The sequence below is a fragment of the Eulemur rufifrons genome, chromosome 6 (genome assembly GCF_041146395.1).
Source record: "Eulemur rufifrons isolate Redbay chromosome 6, OSU_ERuf_1, whole genome shotgun sequence".
NCBI classification, from domain to species: Eukaryota; Metazoa; Chordata; class Mammalia; order Primates; family Lemuridae; genus Eulemur; species Eulemur rufifrons.
Genome location: NC_090988.1, coordinates 77,035,423 through 77,048,295, shown reverse-complemented (window position 1 = coordinate 77,048,295; position 12,873 = coordinate 77,035,423). Strand labels below are relative to the sequence as shown.

General features: G+C 35.3%; 1 protein-coding gene across 2 annotated transcripts in view; it reads left to right on the top strand.

Annotated features, from left to right (window-relative positions):
• The window catches only part of DCDC1 (doublecortin domain containing 1), a 376,416-nt gene that overhangs the window by 360,750 nt on the left and 2,793 nt on the right, over positions 1-12,873 (top strand). For both annotated transcript variants that reach the window (XM_069469763.1, XM_069469762.1), the window contains exons 33-34: positions 4,080-4,216; positions 5,470-5,640. In XM_069469763.1, coding sequence (XP_069325864.1) covers positions 4,080-4,216; positions 5,470-5,640 — 308 coding nt within the window. The remainder of the gene's footprint in view (positions 1-4,079; positions 4,217-5,469; positions 5,641-12,873) is intronic.

Sequence of the window (12,873 nt, the reverse complement as noted above, 5' to 3'; positions counted from 1 at the left end):
AACACTATCTACCTGGAGACAGTGTCAGATTTCACAGGTTGGGCACTCAGTCCCCACAATTACCCACATTCAGACACCAGTTGTAAGTCCAGGCTTCTGGAACTTCTGGCCAACTGGTTTCATTTTGGGGTTTCTACAACCCTCTCTTTAGATTCGATTAGTTTGCTGAAGCAGCTCACAGAACACAGCGAAGCACGTTTACCAGTTTATTATGAAGTACACAGATGAAGAGATGCAGAGCGTGGGGTATGAGGAAAGGAGTTTCCATGTCCTCCCTGGGCATGCCACCCTCCAGGAACTGCCTGTGTTTTGCTATCCAAAGCTCTCCTAACCCGGTCATCTCGGGTTTTTATGGAAACTTCATGACATCAGCATTACTTCTCCCAGGATATGGTGCAAGACGCAGTGAGAGTCTTATGACTTTCAGAAAGGGGGTTTGGGGGTGGGGAGGAAGGTTAGAGTCCTGCCTTAGGATAGGTGAAAGGAAAGCAGGAGAAGATCAGAGAGATTCTGTTTGCTGAGGCCTAACACACCCAACGTTATAACAAAAAACTGTAACAAGGGCTGTGGGAGTTATGAGTTAGGAAACCATGGATGAAAACACATAGTGGCCATTTATGATCTTGTTCTCTTTTAAGTTCCCCTTTCTCCTTGCCCACTGATATCCATACATTTTAACTTTCTTTTAGTCCCTCAGACATGCTATAGACTTTCTTAACTCTGAGCATTTGGTACAATTCAGTTTCCTCTGCACCAAAGTCTTCCCTGTCCTGTCCTCTTGGGTTGCTCCTATTCATTTTCTGTTTTTTAGGTTATTTGTTACTTCTTTCCAGAAGTTTCCTCAACATTCCAAGCCTGGGATAATGTGGTTTATCACACCCTGACCATCCTCTTTGATAGTCCTCATCACATTAGGCTAATTACCTGTTTATGTGACTGTCTTTCCTATGTTAGATTATAAATTCTGTATGCTTCTAATTTGTTCTCTGAATAGTTGTAGAATGAATTAAAGAATGAACAGAATTTCAACCATTCACTCCAGTGAGTTTTCTAAGCTCTATTCCTGTATCAAATTAAATCAATAGAAAGCAACGTACCGAAAACAGCAGCTGGCAGAGCTGCCTTTACTGAATTTAGATTTTATATCATGTCTTCAGCTTTTATTACAGTTAAGTATTGAAAAGACATTTAAAGTTCATTTGGCATCATCTATAATATCACTGCTAAAAGCAGTCTATATTTGGTCAGTTGACGTCCATTACAGAGGGATCCGTTGATGTAGTTACTCTCAGAATTTAGTGCTAGGATAAATCTTGTCTCTACTGACAAACTGGTATGTTTTCTGCTATTAAGTATAAATTCAACACATGCTTATAAAATACTTACTATGAGGAAGGCCTCTTTCTACCTGTTGGGATTATTAGAACAAATAAGAATGTCTTAGCTCCGTTAACTGCAATACCTATAAGATTGTGAGTTTCTTGAGGGTTGGATAAAACGGGAGTTATAAACAGTTGCTGAATCAACTATTTTGTATTTTTGTAGCCATTGGTAAATGCAATATGTGTTTATTGAGCATATACTATGCACAAAAAACTGTGCTGAACTGATTTTACATTTCATTTGTAAGCATGAACAATGCTAATATTAATCATAATACTAGTAATTACTTTGTAGAGTTTTTATGATTAAGTAACAAATATCAAGTATTTACTACATGATTACCAGATAATAAATACTCAGTAAATATTGGCATCGGGACACCTGAGCAGGCAACCCATTTTCCCACTTGAGGTTATAAAACTTTTAAATAAAACTCAGGAATGGCAGATCAGGTTAAGTATCACCTTAGTCACATATATAGGCAATGTTGAAGCCTTTAATTTAGTGTGAAAACTAAATAAATCTGCAATCAAAAGCCCAGATTGGGTGGACTTACCCTTCCAGACACAGGTGATGCTGAACAAGGATGGGCCTTCCAGTAAGGGAGGGGAATGGAGAGAGCTTTCTAGCATGAAAGAACAGCAAAGGACTCATGTTCTCTAGCATCTGAGAGAAAAAATGGTAAAAATGGGCCAAGAATCCTCAGCTTCTTTTTCCCAATTTCCAATCAGAAAAATCATCTGCAATATCAGTGGGGCTCCATTCACTTGAAATGAAACAATAGGAGTAGGGAAAAGGCATGACCCATTAATAGTTAGCTATTATCATTACTATCCCCTGGTCTCATGTGAAATAAAATAGGATATATGGAAAAATGTAATAAGAAAATAAAAAATAAATTATTCAGTACATTATTGCTTGGTTTCAATTTATGTATTCTTACCTACATAAATAATAGTTTATTACAAAAACCTTTCCCCAAACTAAAACCTTTTGTGATGACATTATGTCTCTTTATAAAAATTATAGTGCAAATGCATTCATTTTCTCAGGACCATTAGAAGCAAGTTGACAAAAACCAAATCATGCATAATGATTTTTTTTCCTGTTTTCTATACTCAATCCCCAGCTCTCAACAGTATAAATGATAAACTATTGCTGAACTGTCTTTATTTAAACAAAATTTTAGTGTTCAAAATGTATTATAAATAAAACATTTGTTGAAATATTATTTATAAAAATTTGTGTCATAAATTAGTGTTATCTGCCCTCTATAAATAGAGCTGTAGATAAACCATTTAGTATAAATTCATGTTAGGTATTTGTGAGGTACCACTGTGGTCTTCTCCAAAACTAATGACATTGTCACTGTAACTCATTGACTGATTCAATTATGCTTTCTCCACATCCATAAATTGCGTATGAATCCTTATTAGCTACATAGAGTTCTGGTTTCTATTGAAAAGTCATTGCTACCATTTATTTTTATTGCTGGATCTATTTCCATAAACTTAAGGTACAAGAGCACAAATGCTTTATCCTCTGCAAGTATTGAATTATTTTCCAAGAGTTTTGTTTGTAACCATAGTCTGAAAATCTGCCCATAAAGAGTATGTTGGCAACAAAATTGAGACTCAACTTCATTTTAGTAGTTTTACTATTTTATCATCCTAAGTGTTTACTTTCTCAAAGAAGCCTTCTCTGATGCCTCAGACTAGGTTAGCAACTTTTGTTAGAAGCTGTTATAGACCCTGTACTTCCATGGGGCAGCATAATTGCAATAAACTATTGGTGTAATCACTTCCTTGACGTCTGCCTTCCCCTCCAAACTTGAGGCAATGTTTATGCTTGCATTATCCAGCACAATGTTTGACCCATAGTTATTGCTCAAGATAGATTTCTGGAAAGAATACATAAGAGTAAGCATTATTTTTACTTAAGAAATTTAGAGGTCATAATGAAACTCATTGCTAGAGTATATCTTCAACACAGAAAAACAAACAATTTCATAAATGTGACTTTTAAAATCTACTTTATAAGAATTTTAAGTGGTCTAGTTGAAAGAATGTATAAATTGGAATTACCACACATTAAATTATGCCTGTGATTCTTTAGAATACAGTATTCCAATAAATATTTTCTCTTACCACAGCGTCTTAACCGCATAGAGGGCGCAGAAGAGGTGTCAGAAACTAATCGTGTTCACAGGGTATTATTAGATAGCAAAAAAAAGGCTCCTGTCTCTTGGGTTAATATTATTTTAGAAATACTTAATCCCCAGGCTGCTAAGCTAATTGTGGGGGAAAGGCTTATTACTAGTGAAGAGAACAAAACATATGTTCCAGGACTGGAAGAGATGATAGGAACTATAGAAGGTCATGAATTCTATTTGACTAAATTACTGCTGAACCATATCGTGGATGTGAGGCTGGGGCCAGTGTGGAAGTCAGCATGTTATCTTTCTTTGCCATCTGTAGAGTGAGTATGCATATCCTGGCTATTTAAAGCCTCAAGCTCCCATATGAAGAGGTATTGTTAGATATTATTACCTTAGGTATCTTTGCTTTTATGGTATATTTAGTATTTTAGCCTATGCTCTTAGGTGGAATGATTTATGCATAGAAAGCCAAACCAATTTATTTGAAATCTGAAAGCCTATCATCAGAAACAAAATTTCTAGAGACTTGTTTCCTCAGGGCGGCGAGTAGCAGCATGTCGGCTGGCCACCATGGTTCCCACCAAGAGCCCTGTGCAGCCAGTGGTGGTTGAAGGAGGCTGGACCAAGCAGACTCAAGAGGAAATTAAACTCATGGAACTTATAAGACATACAGAGGTATGTTCGTTAGGATTCCAAACTTTAAAGGCTCTGCCTCTTTTATAAGCATTTAAAAGTACAATACTGAATTTTAAAATTATTCTATTAATACATTTCTCAGCATCTGATCGGTTATGGCCATATAAGCATATGCCAAGCATTGAGTTGGCATTTGGAGAGTAGCTATCTAAAAGACAGCCAGCTCATATGAAAGTCTGCTTTGTTTGAATGGAGACCAGAAATTATGACCTTAGCAAAGAAGAGAAAAGGGCCCAGTGGATATGTACAAAGGTAATTGTAATAAGTGTAGTCAAGTTGAGCCTTATGGCTTCATTGCTCATTACTCCTAAGGGCATGTCTTAATATGTAAAAAGAGCAAGGAGCAAAATACTAATTGCAATGGAGACATTCAGAAGTGAAAAATTCAAAAAGTGGTTTCAGTCCAATTAGTTAATCAGTCAGGATTGCCAGATATAAAAAAGTTGAAAAGATAAAGGTCAGCTGTTGAGAGAGGACTGGGGAGAGAGACCAGGGAAAACTTTCTGCTTTGTGAAGTTTTTCATCAAAATGATATGTTCCTATTTAATAGGGTTTCTCAAATTTGTGGAATGTGTTCAATCTAAATCTTAGGCATGTGCCTGAGTCAAGGTTACTTAGAGAAAAGAAATTGACATCGCTAGAAATATGACTTCTTGCCAAGCTAAGAAGGATAAATCACTGACCAAGGAATGAATGCAAAGCATTGAACTAGGACATGCTTGAAGTAGGATAAAAAGCTGCCTGGCAGGGATCTGGCAAAGTATAAGTGTGTCTGCTGTATTATAAAAGACAGCAAGTAAGGACTTAAACAACATTCATGTATACTCCCTTATGTGTTTTTTGGTTAAAGGAAATGATGTTGTGATTCTAATCAAAAACTCATTTGTTAGATGCAGAGAAATCTCTCAGTAGGAGAAACACCATGCAGAAGTCCAGAAACACATCTCTCTTCATTTCTTCACATTGTAAATGAAAGATCAGTGCTTTGCCAAAATGAGTGCTTCATTATTGTTATTACTGTAATGTTTGTTATTGCCTTTAGTGTTTCATTGAAGCAAGGGGAATTTACTGAAGACTCAGTGACAATAGAGGCTAATGCAATTAATAGTTCCTTCCTAAAATTTTTTTCAATATAGTTTAATCACAAGATATTTTTGGCTTTCATCACATTCTTTACACACACTAAGCAGACAGTTCTTTAAAGATGACATTCTCTGGGCATTTTTTGACAGACACACCTTTCTGAAGTCCAAGAACTGCAATCCAAAAGGAATTCTCGAATTGCATCTACAGCCAAGCAGAGCAGTCTGTATAAGCAACCCAACACAAAACGAGTATGGATTTATCTAAATGGAGGCAGACCTGAATACGGCACTTATGCCTGGGGCAGAACTATTTCAGAGGTAAATCTAGTGTGAAAAGAGTGCTCAAATCCCAGCTCTAGCATTTCTAAATTGTTAGGTCAGACAAATTACTTTACTTCGCTAAACCTCATTTTATCATCCATAAAATGGGAATCATACTTTCCTCGCAGGGTTGATCTGATAATTAAATGAGTTTATATGTGTGAAAATGGGAAGTCCAGTGCTGTCTAACATATGTATGAATCTGAATACTACACTTGGCAAGCAGAGAACAATGCCAGTTAAACCCACTCTAGCCAAAGACTAAAATCTAAATTTTAAAAATAATTTTCCTCATCTATTTAAAATCCAGTTCACAAAAGAGTAATTTTTTCACCTATCATGAATTATTTAGTAGATCATTGTACATTAGGAAAACAATAGTCGTCAGTAGAGAAAGCCTATCATATTCCTACTATCCACAGCCTTAGAATGGGCAGAATTCCCACTTCTCAAAGTTAAAACATTGACTAAGGAAAAGATGAGTGGCAGTTCATTTATTGTTTGTAATTTTGGGAATATAATTCTAAAATTTGACATTCCGTCCTAATCTTTAAATGAAAATTTTAGGCACATATTAAATAAATTTTGATAGTTTTTTTTTTTTTTTTAAAGTCTGATCTGTGGCAGTCATATCTTAAATAGTAATTTGTCTTTTATTTTGTGAAATGTTTTCATGAATTTTTCTGGGACAAGAGAAAGTCACATAAAGACGAGATGTTGCTGAGGGCTGGTGGAAAGGCAAGATGGTGAAACAGACTGCCTGGAGAAGCTCATGGAAGCTGGTGAGAGCACCTAGAGTAGCAGGGCCGACTCAGATGAGTTCTGCCCCTAAAGATACGTCCGGTTTCGAAGTGTAAGGGGAGACCACTTTTCTTTGATAGGAAGTTGTAATAAGAATGGTGAAAGCTATTGCATCTCAGACGTTGACAACCAATTTGCTATACTTGAGAAGTGAAGATAAAAATGCAGAAAATGTATACTTGAAACTAGGAATACAAGTAAAGGGCCTTCGTACACCTGGGAGAAAGAATGGAAAGTGATTTTTTTAAAAATAAATGAAAGTTTTTCAGAAGAGAACTTCCTAAAAAAAAGCACTGTAACAAAGTTGGAATGTTTTTTTCCCTGCTAGTTTCTTCAAAAAAATCACAGAGTTCATGTTATAGATGCCAAATTTTAAAATGCACTTAACGATTGCAACTAAAACTAATAAAATAGTGAGAGAATAGGAAATGATTTAACAGGTAAAGGGTATGGCAGGGACAATGGGAAAAGATAGCGTATCAGATTCAGGATAGCAAAAACTTACAATGATTTTTACAAAGATTACATATATCTGTATCTAGTCAGTGGATGATTTTTTGATTTATGTGACTTTCAGTGTAGCATATAAAGGGCACTCTGTAACTATTATTCCATGATCATATAATTTTTATCAACTTTATGTAAGAAGGGTACTGTGATAGATGCTGTGAAGTATTATTCTAATTCATGCCTGTGAAAATATTTTGTAAACTTAATAGTGCTATATAATTGACAGGTTAATATCAACAGTAGTAGCAGTACAAGGAATGAAGTAACATATGGTCTGTGCTCTCGTTAAATTAGTATTTCAAATTGGCAAATCTTTTAAAAATATATGCAGAATTTACTTGGGTATGTAGAGAAATTGGCACTCTCATGTTGGTGGAAGTACAACTCTTTGGAGGAAAATTTGCCTATATGAATCATAAGAAGATGTACTTCTAGAATTTTTTCCCAAGGATATTTTTATGAACATATGCAAATATTGTTTGTTAAGAATATTTATCACAGGGCTATTTAAAACAGAGCCACATTAGAAATAATTTAAAAACTCATCAATAGGGAATTGGTTAAATGAATTATAGCACATTGAATGGAATATTATTATATAATTCAATTAAAATCACCTTTAGAAAGAATGACAATAAAGATGTTTAAGATATACTATGTGAAAGAAACATAAACCATGTGGAATTAAAGTCTATACACATGTGCGTACACATACAGAAGAAAAACTGGAAGGATTTTATTGTTGTATATATTTTTAGACAGTCATATTATGGATGACCTTTATTTTTCTTCCTTGTGTGTTTTTTTGTATGTTCTATGTAGCATTTTTATGACAAATTCACAGTTTCTTTGTAAGGAAAACATATATGATAAGGAAGCTATCATTCCTCTGAGAGAAGTACTAACAGAATGTGATAAAGGTCAAATTCGTGGTGTAGGCAGGAAATTCAATAGGAGTTCAGAGAAGGGGAATGCTGTGCCCACCTAGGCTGAGGTATAAGGGTCTGCAGAAGAATCAATCAGGAACTCTGATGGTACTTGAGAAATGGGTAAGATTCAACATCTCAGGCAGAACAAACATTACCAGGTATGGGGGGCACCACACACAACGGTATGGGTGCTGGAGTTCATAAGCCATTTTAAATAGATGCTCCTTGGAGAGAGAAATAGGGAGAGAGATGACTGGAGAGATTATTTAAAAGTATATGTGTTAGTTTGCTCAGTCTGCCATAATTGAATACTACAGACTGGGCATTAAAAAAACAGAAACAGAAATTATTTTTTTTTCACAGTTCTGGAGGCTGAATGTCCAAGATCAAGGTGTCAGCAGGGTTGTATTCTGATGAAGCCTCCCTTTCTGGCTTGCTGCCGGCCACCTACTCATTGTGTCCACACATGGCCTTTCCTCTGTGTGTGTGCCAAGAGAGAAAAAGCTATGGTGTCTGTCTCGTCTCAGAAAGATACCAGTCCTACTGGAATAGGGCCCCACCCTCATGACCTCATTTAACCTTAATTGCCTCCTTAAAGGCCATATCTTCAAATGTGGTCACAGTGGGGGTTGGGACTTCAACATGATTTTTGAGGGGATGTAATTCAGTCCATAACACTATCCAGACTGAAGTGCTTAAACCATTCCGTGTCTCTGAATAAAGAAATGGCATGGTGAAAACAATGTTTTGTAGAGATTAATGTGGCCGCAGTGTGTAGAAAGACACTTAGAGAATGTCTAGAAAAATTTCTGCATAGTATTAATATTTCTTTCTTTGCTTTATATTAAAAAAAGTTCTTTCTAACCTCTTCCTTTTCCTTTTCCATCCTGTATATTTTTGTCTTTGGGGGCCTGTATGAGATTCTTTGTGATCAGCTAGAAACGTATCCTTTCAGGCTGCCAGGCTGTAAAGAATACCTCTGGAGAAGGGACTGTGTGTGTGAGACAAATAGGCAGCAGGAAGGGTAGGGTTCAGATTTCACTGGGGGAGTCTGGCTAATGACACTGATTCCAAAGAAGCTCCGAGTTTCAATGGTTAGTACTTTTACTGGAAGAATGAGACACAGAACACATTTCAAAGTGCTTCACTCTACCTTCTGTAATGAAACCCCCAGATGGTATTTGAATCCCATCCAATGCAGACTTTCTCTCAACTGCTTTCACTGCTGTGGCTATTCTGGATGATTTAACCACGTCCTTCCCACCTACTCTTTGAACATGGCTACGGCTACTCTCATCTCCAACCGGTGTCGGCTCATCAGTCATCAATGCACCAAGGCAGCTCTCTCTCCAGGGTTAGTGGCTCTTTCTTCAGGACCAACATCTTTCTCTGATTTATGATCACCTGAGCCCCTCCTTCTATGTTCCTGAAGCGTTTGTCTTCTTCCCATCCTGCAACGTCTTTCTGATTCTACAGAGTCTCAAAGTCAGTGTGTTCTTTCTCAGCCCAGGATCGGTTCTGAATGCATGAGCAGAGGCTGAAAGAATGAGAAACAGGTCCTTTTGATTTGGATAGGCAAGTACCTCATGCCCACAGGGAGCATGCAGTAGCTCTGTGATGCCCCTGTGCCCCACCCTCAGGAGGCCTGGTCTACGAAAACTAAACTCACAAAATAGACTGTGGGTGAGGAATTATTTATAGAACATTGTTCCTTTATCATGAACTTTTGTCATTACAAAAATTACAAACATTTAATTTATATTACCCGCTTTAAAGAGGATACTTGAATAAATTTAGTTACATTTGAAAACTGAGAATTACTAATATAAAGGTCATAAGCTGACTAGATATTTTAAAACTTAATTGTACTGAAAATGCCTTAGTTTCAAATTTATTTTTTAAAGATTTTTGTAAATTCATTGCTTTTTGTCTCATGTAAGTAGGTCTTAGTAAAAAACCAAGTGAAATAAACATAATTTAATTCGTATTTTGCCTTTCATGTATGTTTTTATTAAATTATATTTATTTTTCTTATTATAAATGGAAAACATAATCTTTGTAGAATAGTGATATTTTAGTGGTAAAGTAAGGAAAAATATAATAAATACCTCCTTGTAGATCTTTTCAAACTACACAAATTTCTCCCAGATACCTATCTCTACATATTTCTAGGACAGCTTCCCATTGCTCCCAGCCCAAACAGAAACTCAGCTAGCATCCTTTTGGTTGCCTTGAAGCAAAAAAAAATAGTGACTGCTGTGGACTAAATTGTATCCCAAAATTCGTATGTTGAAGACTTAAACCCCAGTGTGACTATATTTGGAGATAGGGCTTTTAGGGGATAATTAAGATTAAATGAGGTCATCAGGGTGGGACTCTAATTCTCTCTCTTGGCCATCTACAAGTTAGGAAGGGAGCCCTCACCAGGAACTGAGTCAGCTGGCACCTTGGTCTTGGACTTCTCAGCCTCCAGAACTTTGAGAAATCAATGTCCGTTGTTTAAGCCATTCAGTCTGTGGGATTTGTAGCCCAAGCAAACTAAGATAGTGACTATTGTTATGGAGAATTTAGAAAAATCACAAAATAAATCATATGAATCTACTGCAATCTCATTTTTTAAAATAATCACTATGAATTTTTTTATTTTTTAAGTAACATTTATTCCATTTTCTAATTAGAAAACAGCATATAGTTATTACATTGAAATTAGAAAAAGAATAAAAGGACCAAGTAGGAAAAGGAAATTTTATCACCCACAAATAACCATTTATTATAATTTTAGTATATATATTTCTATAGTTTCTAAACAATTATAAATTTTTTTGCCATTGTGATCATAGTAGATCACATGGTATATTACAGTTTTGCAAGCTGCTCTATTAACCTAAAAAACTATTGTGACTTTTTCTCCATGTAATTTAACATTCTTAAAAAAACATTATTTTCAATGGCATTATAATCTTCTGTCAAATGAATATATTATTTATTCATTCAGTTTTCTATCATTTGCCACTCAGGTTGTTTTTAATTTTTTGCTATTATGAAGAATGCTGTAGACAACATGTTGATATATAAATCTATATTTATTCTCTGACTATTTACTTCAAATAAATTCCTAGAAGGATTGCTAAGTCAAATTACATAAATATGCTTGAGAATTTTGATACTTATTGCCAGCTTGTTTTCTAGGAATGTTTCAGGAGATTATGCTCTCGCAAGTAGTGAATGAGAATTCCCACCTGCCTGTTGTATCAACAACACTAAGTGCAGTAATTTAGAAACATGTGTTTGCAGGTTTGACAGAAGAAAAATGTTATACCCATGTTTTAGTTTATGTGTCTTTACTTGGAGAGATGATTTTGATTTGTTTTGTTTTGTGTTATCATTTATTATCTCTGAATTCTCTAAGTCCTGTGCTACTTTCCTATGAAATGCATTTTTCATATTGATAAGAATTTTCCTTTTTTTAAGTAGTAACTTTGTTAGAATTATTGTATCAAATTTCCAATTTGCCATTGTGTCTGTGGCATTTTTTAATGAACATAAGGTAATAAATTTTATAAGTTTGTTCATTGCTTTTAATGTTCTGATAGTCCTTTACCATCCTAAGGTCATGTAAATATTCACCTGATTTTTTTCTAATTTTTTATAATTGTGTTTTTTCCTTTTCCCTTCTCCTTTTCTTCTGGTGTAAAATTTGAATGAAGCTATTTTTTCTGCTCTATTTGTTGGCTTAAAATTATCTCAGCCCTATTTACTGACTGGTCATTTTTCGTCCTCCCAACTAAGTTGAAATACCAACTTTATAGTGTAATAAAAATCTTACATATACTAGATTATGTTTTTAAGTCATATAAGATATGTAATACTTAATGTAGATTTGTAATACATTTTAATATCTGGAAGAAGTCACCCATTGTTATACTTTGTTCTCAAATTTTACTTGAATATTTTTGCCTGTAAATTCTGATAGGTGAAGTCTAGAATTACCTTTCAACACCACAGAATCATCCTACAGGGGTTTCAAGTGTAGTTGTATTAGACTATTAATTAACTTCATAAGAATTCACACCTTTTACGATAGTCAATCTTTGCAACCAGACTTGTGGCATTCTTTTATATACCAACAAGTCTTTTTTTTTTTTTTTTGGTTCTTCAGCAAAATTTTATATTTTTTAATAAAGGTCTCACATTTTAAAATAATTGTTATTCTTAGTTGGTTTTGTTGCTGGGATAGATCACAATCTATATCCCAGATCTATAAACACACATCTATAGATTGTGCTGGAGATTGATGGTGATGTCGGGGGTTGTTGTGGACGTGGCTCCTACATTTTTGGGGAATAGCTTCTGGCCCTCTGTTAGGTGGAAGTCGTACAGGCAGGTGCGTAGAAACCTCTCACTTTCTTCCTGACTGCTTTTGTTATTTTGTCTTAAGGCTTTGTTCACATTTTAACAGAATTGCCCTCAAGGAGTCTGGCAGCATGTTGACCAATCTTCGTAGTACTGTTGACATTTTGTATCTGTACATGTGTTTTAATGAATATTTCAAGGAAAATTGAGAAAAGTTGAGTAAGGCCACTCTGGACAGTTTTAAAATTTATCAATTAGAAAAAAAGACTTTCTAACCATAGAATCATAGAGCCAGAGATGTCGTAGGCCAAAACTTTCATTTTTATAGTTTAAGAGATTCTTGTAATCAAGTTGCCTGACTTGTCTGAGGTCACACAGAGCCTGAGTCTCTTCACCTTTTGTCATTCTAGTTCCTTGGTCATTAAAAAATTTGTTTTAGCTATTCTGAGAAGTCTGGATTCTCAATCTAGGGTTTATCATATTTAGGGATGTCTTAAACAGCGAGAAGCCTTCTTCCATGGAAAAATACAGAACCAGGAGGAAAATTCCACTGACGAGGACGGAAATTCCTCAGTTTAAGCACTTTAAGGAACATTTGCATGTACTTCTTCCTAATGCTCAATTAGCATAATAGTTT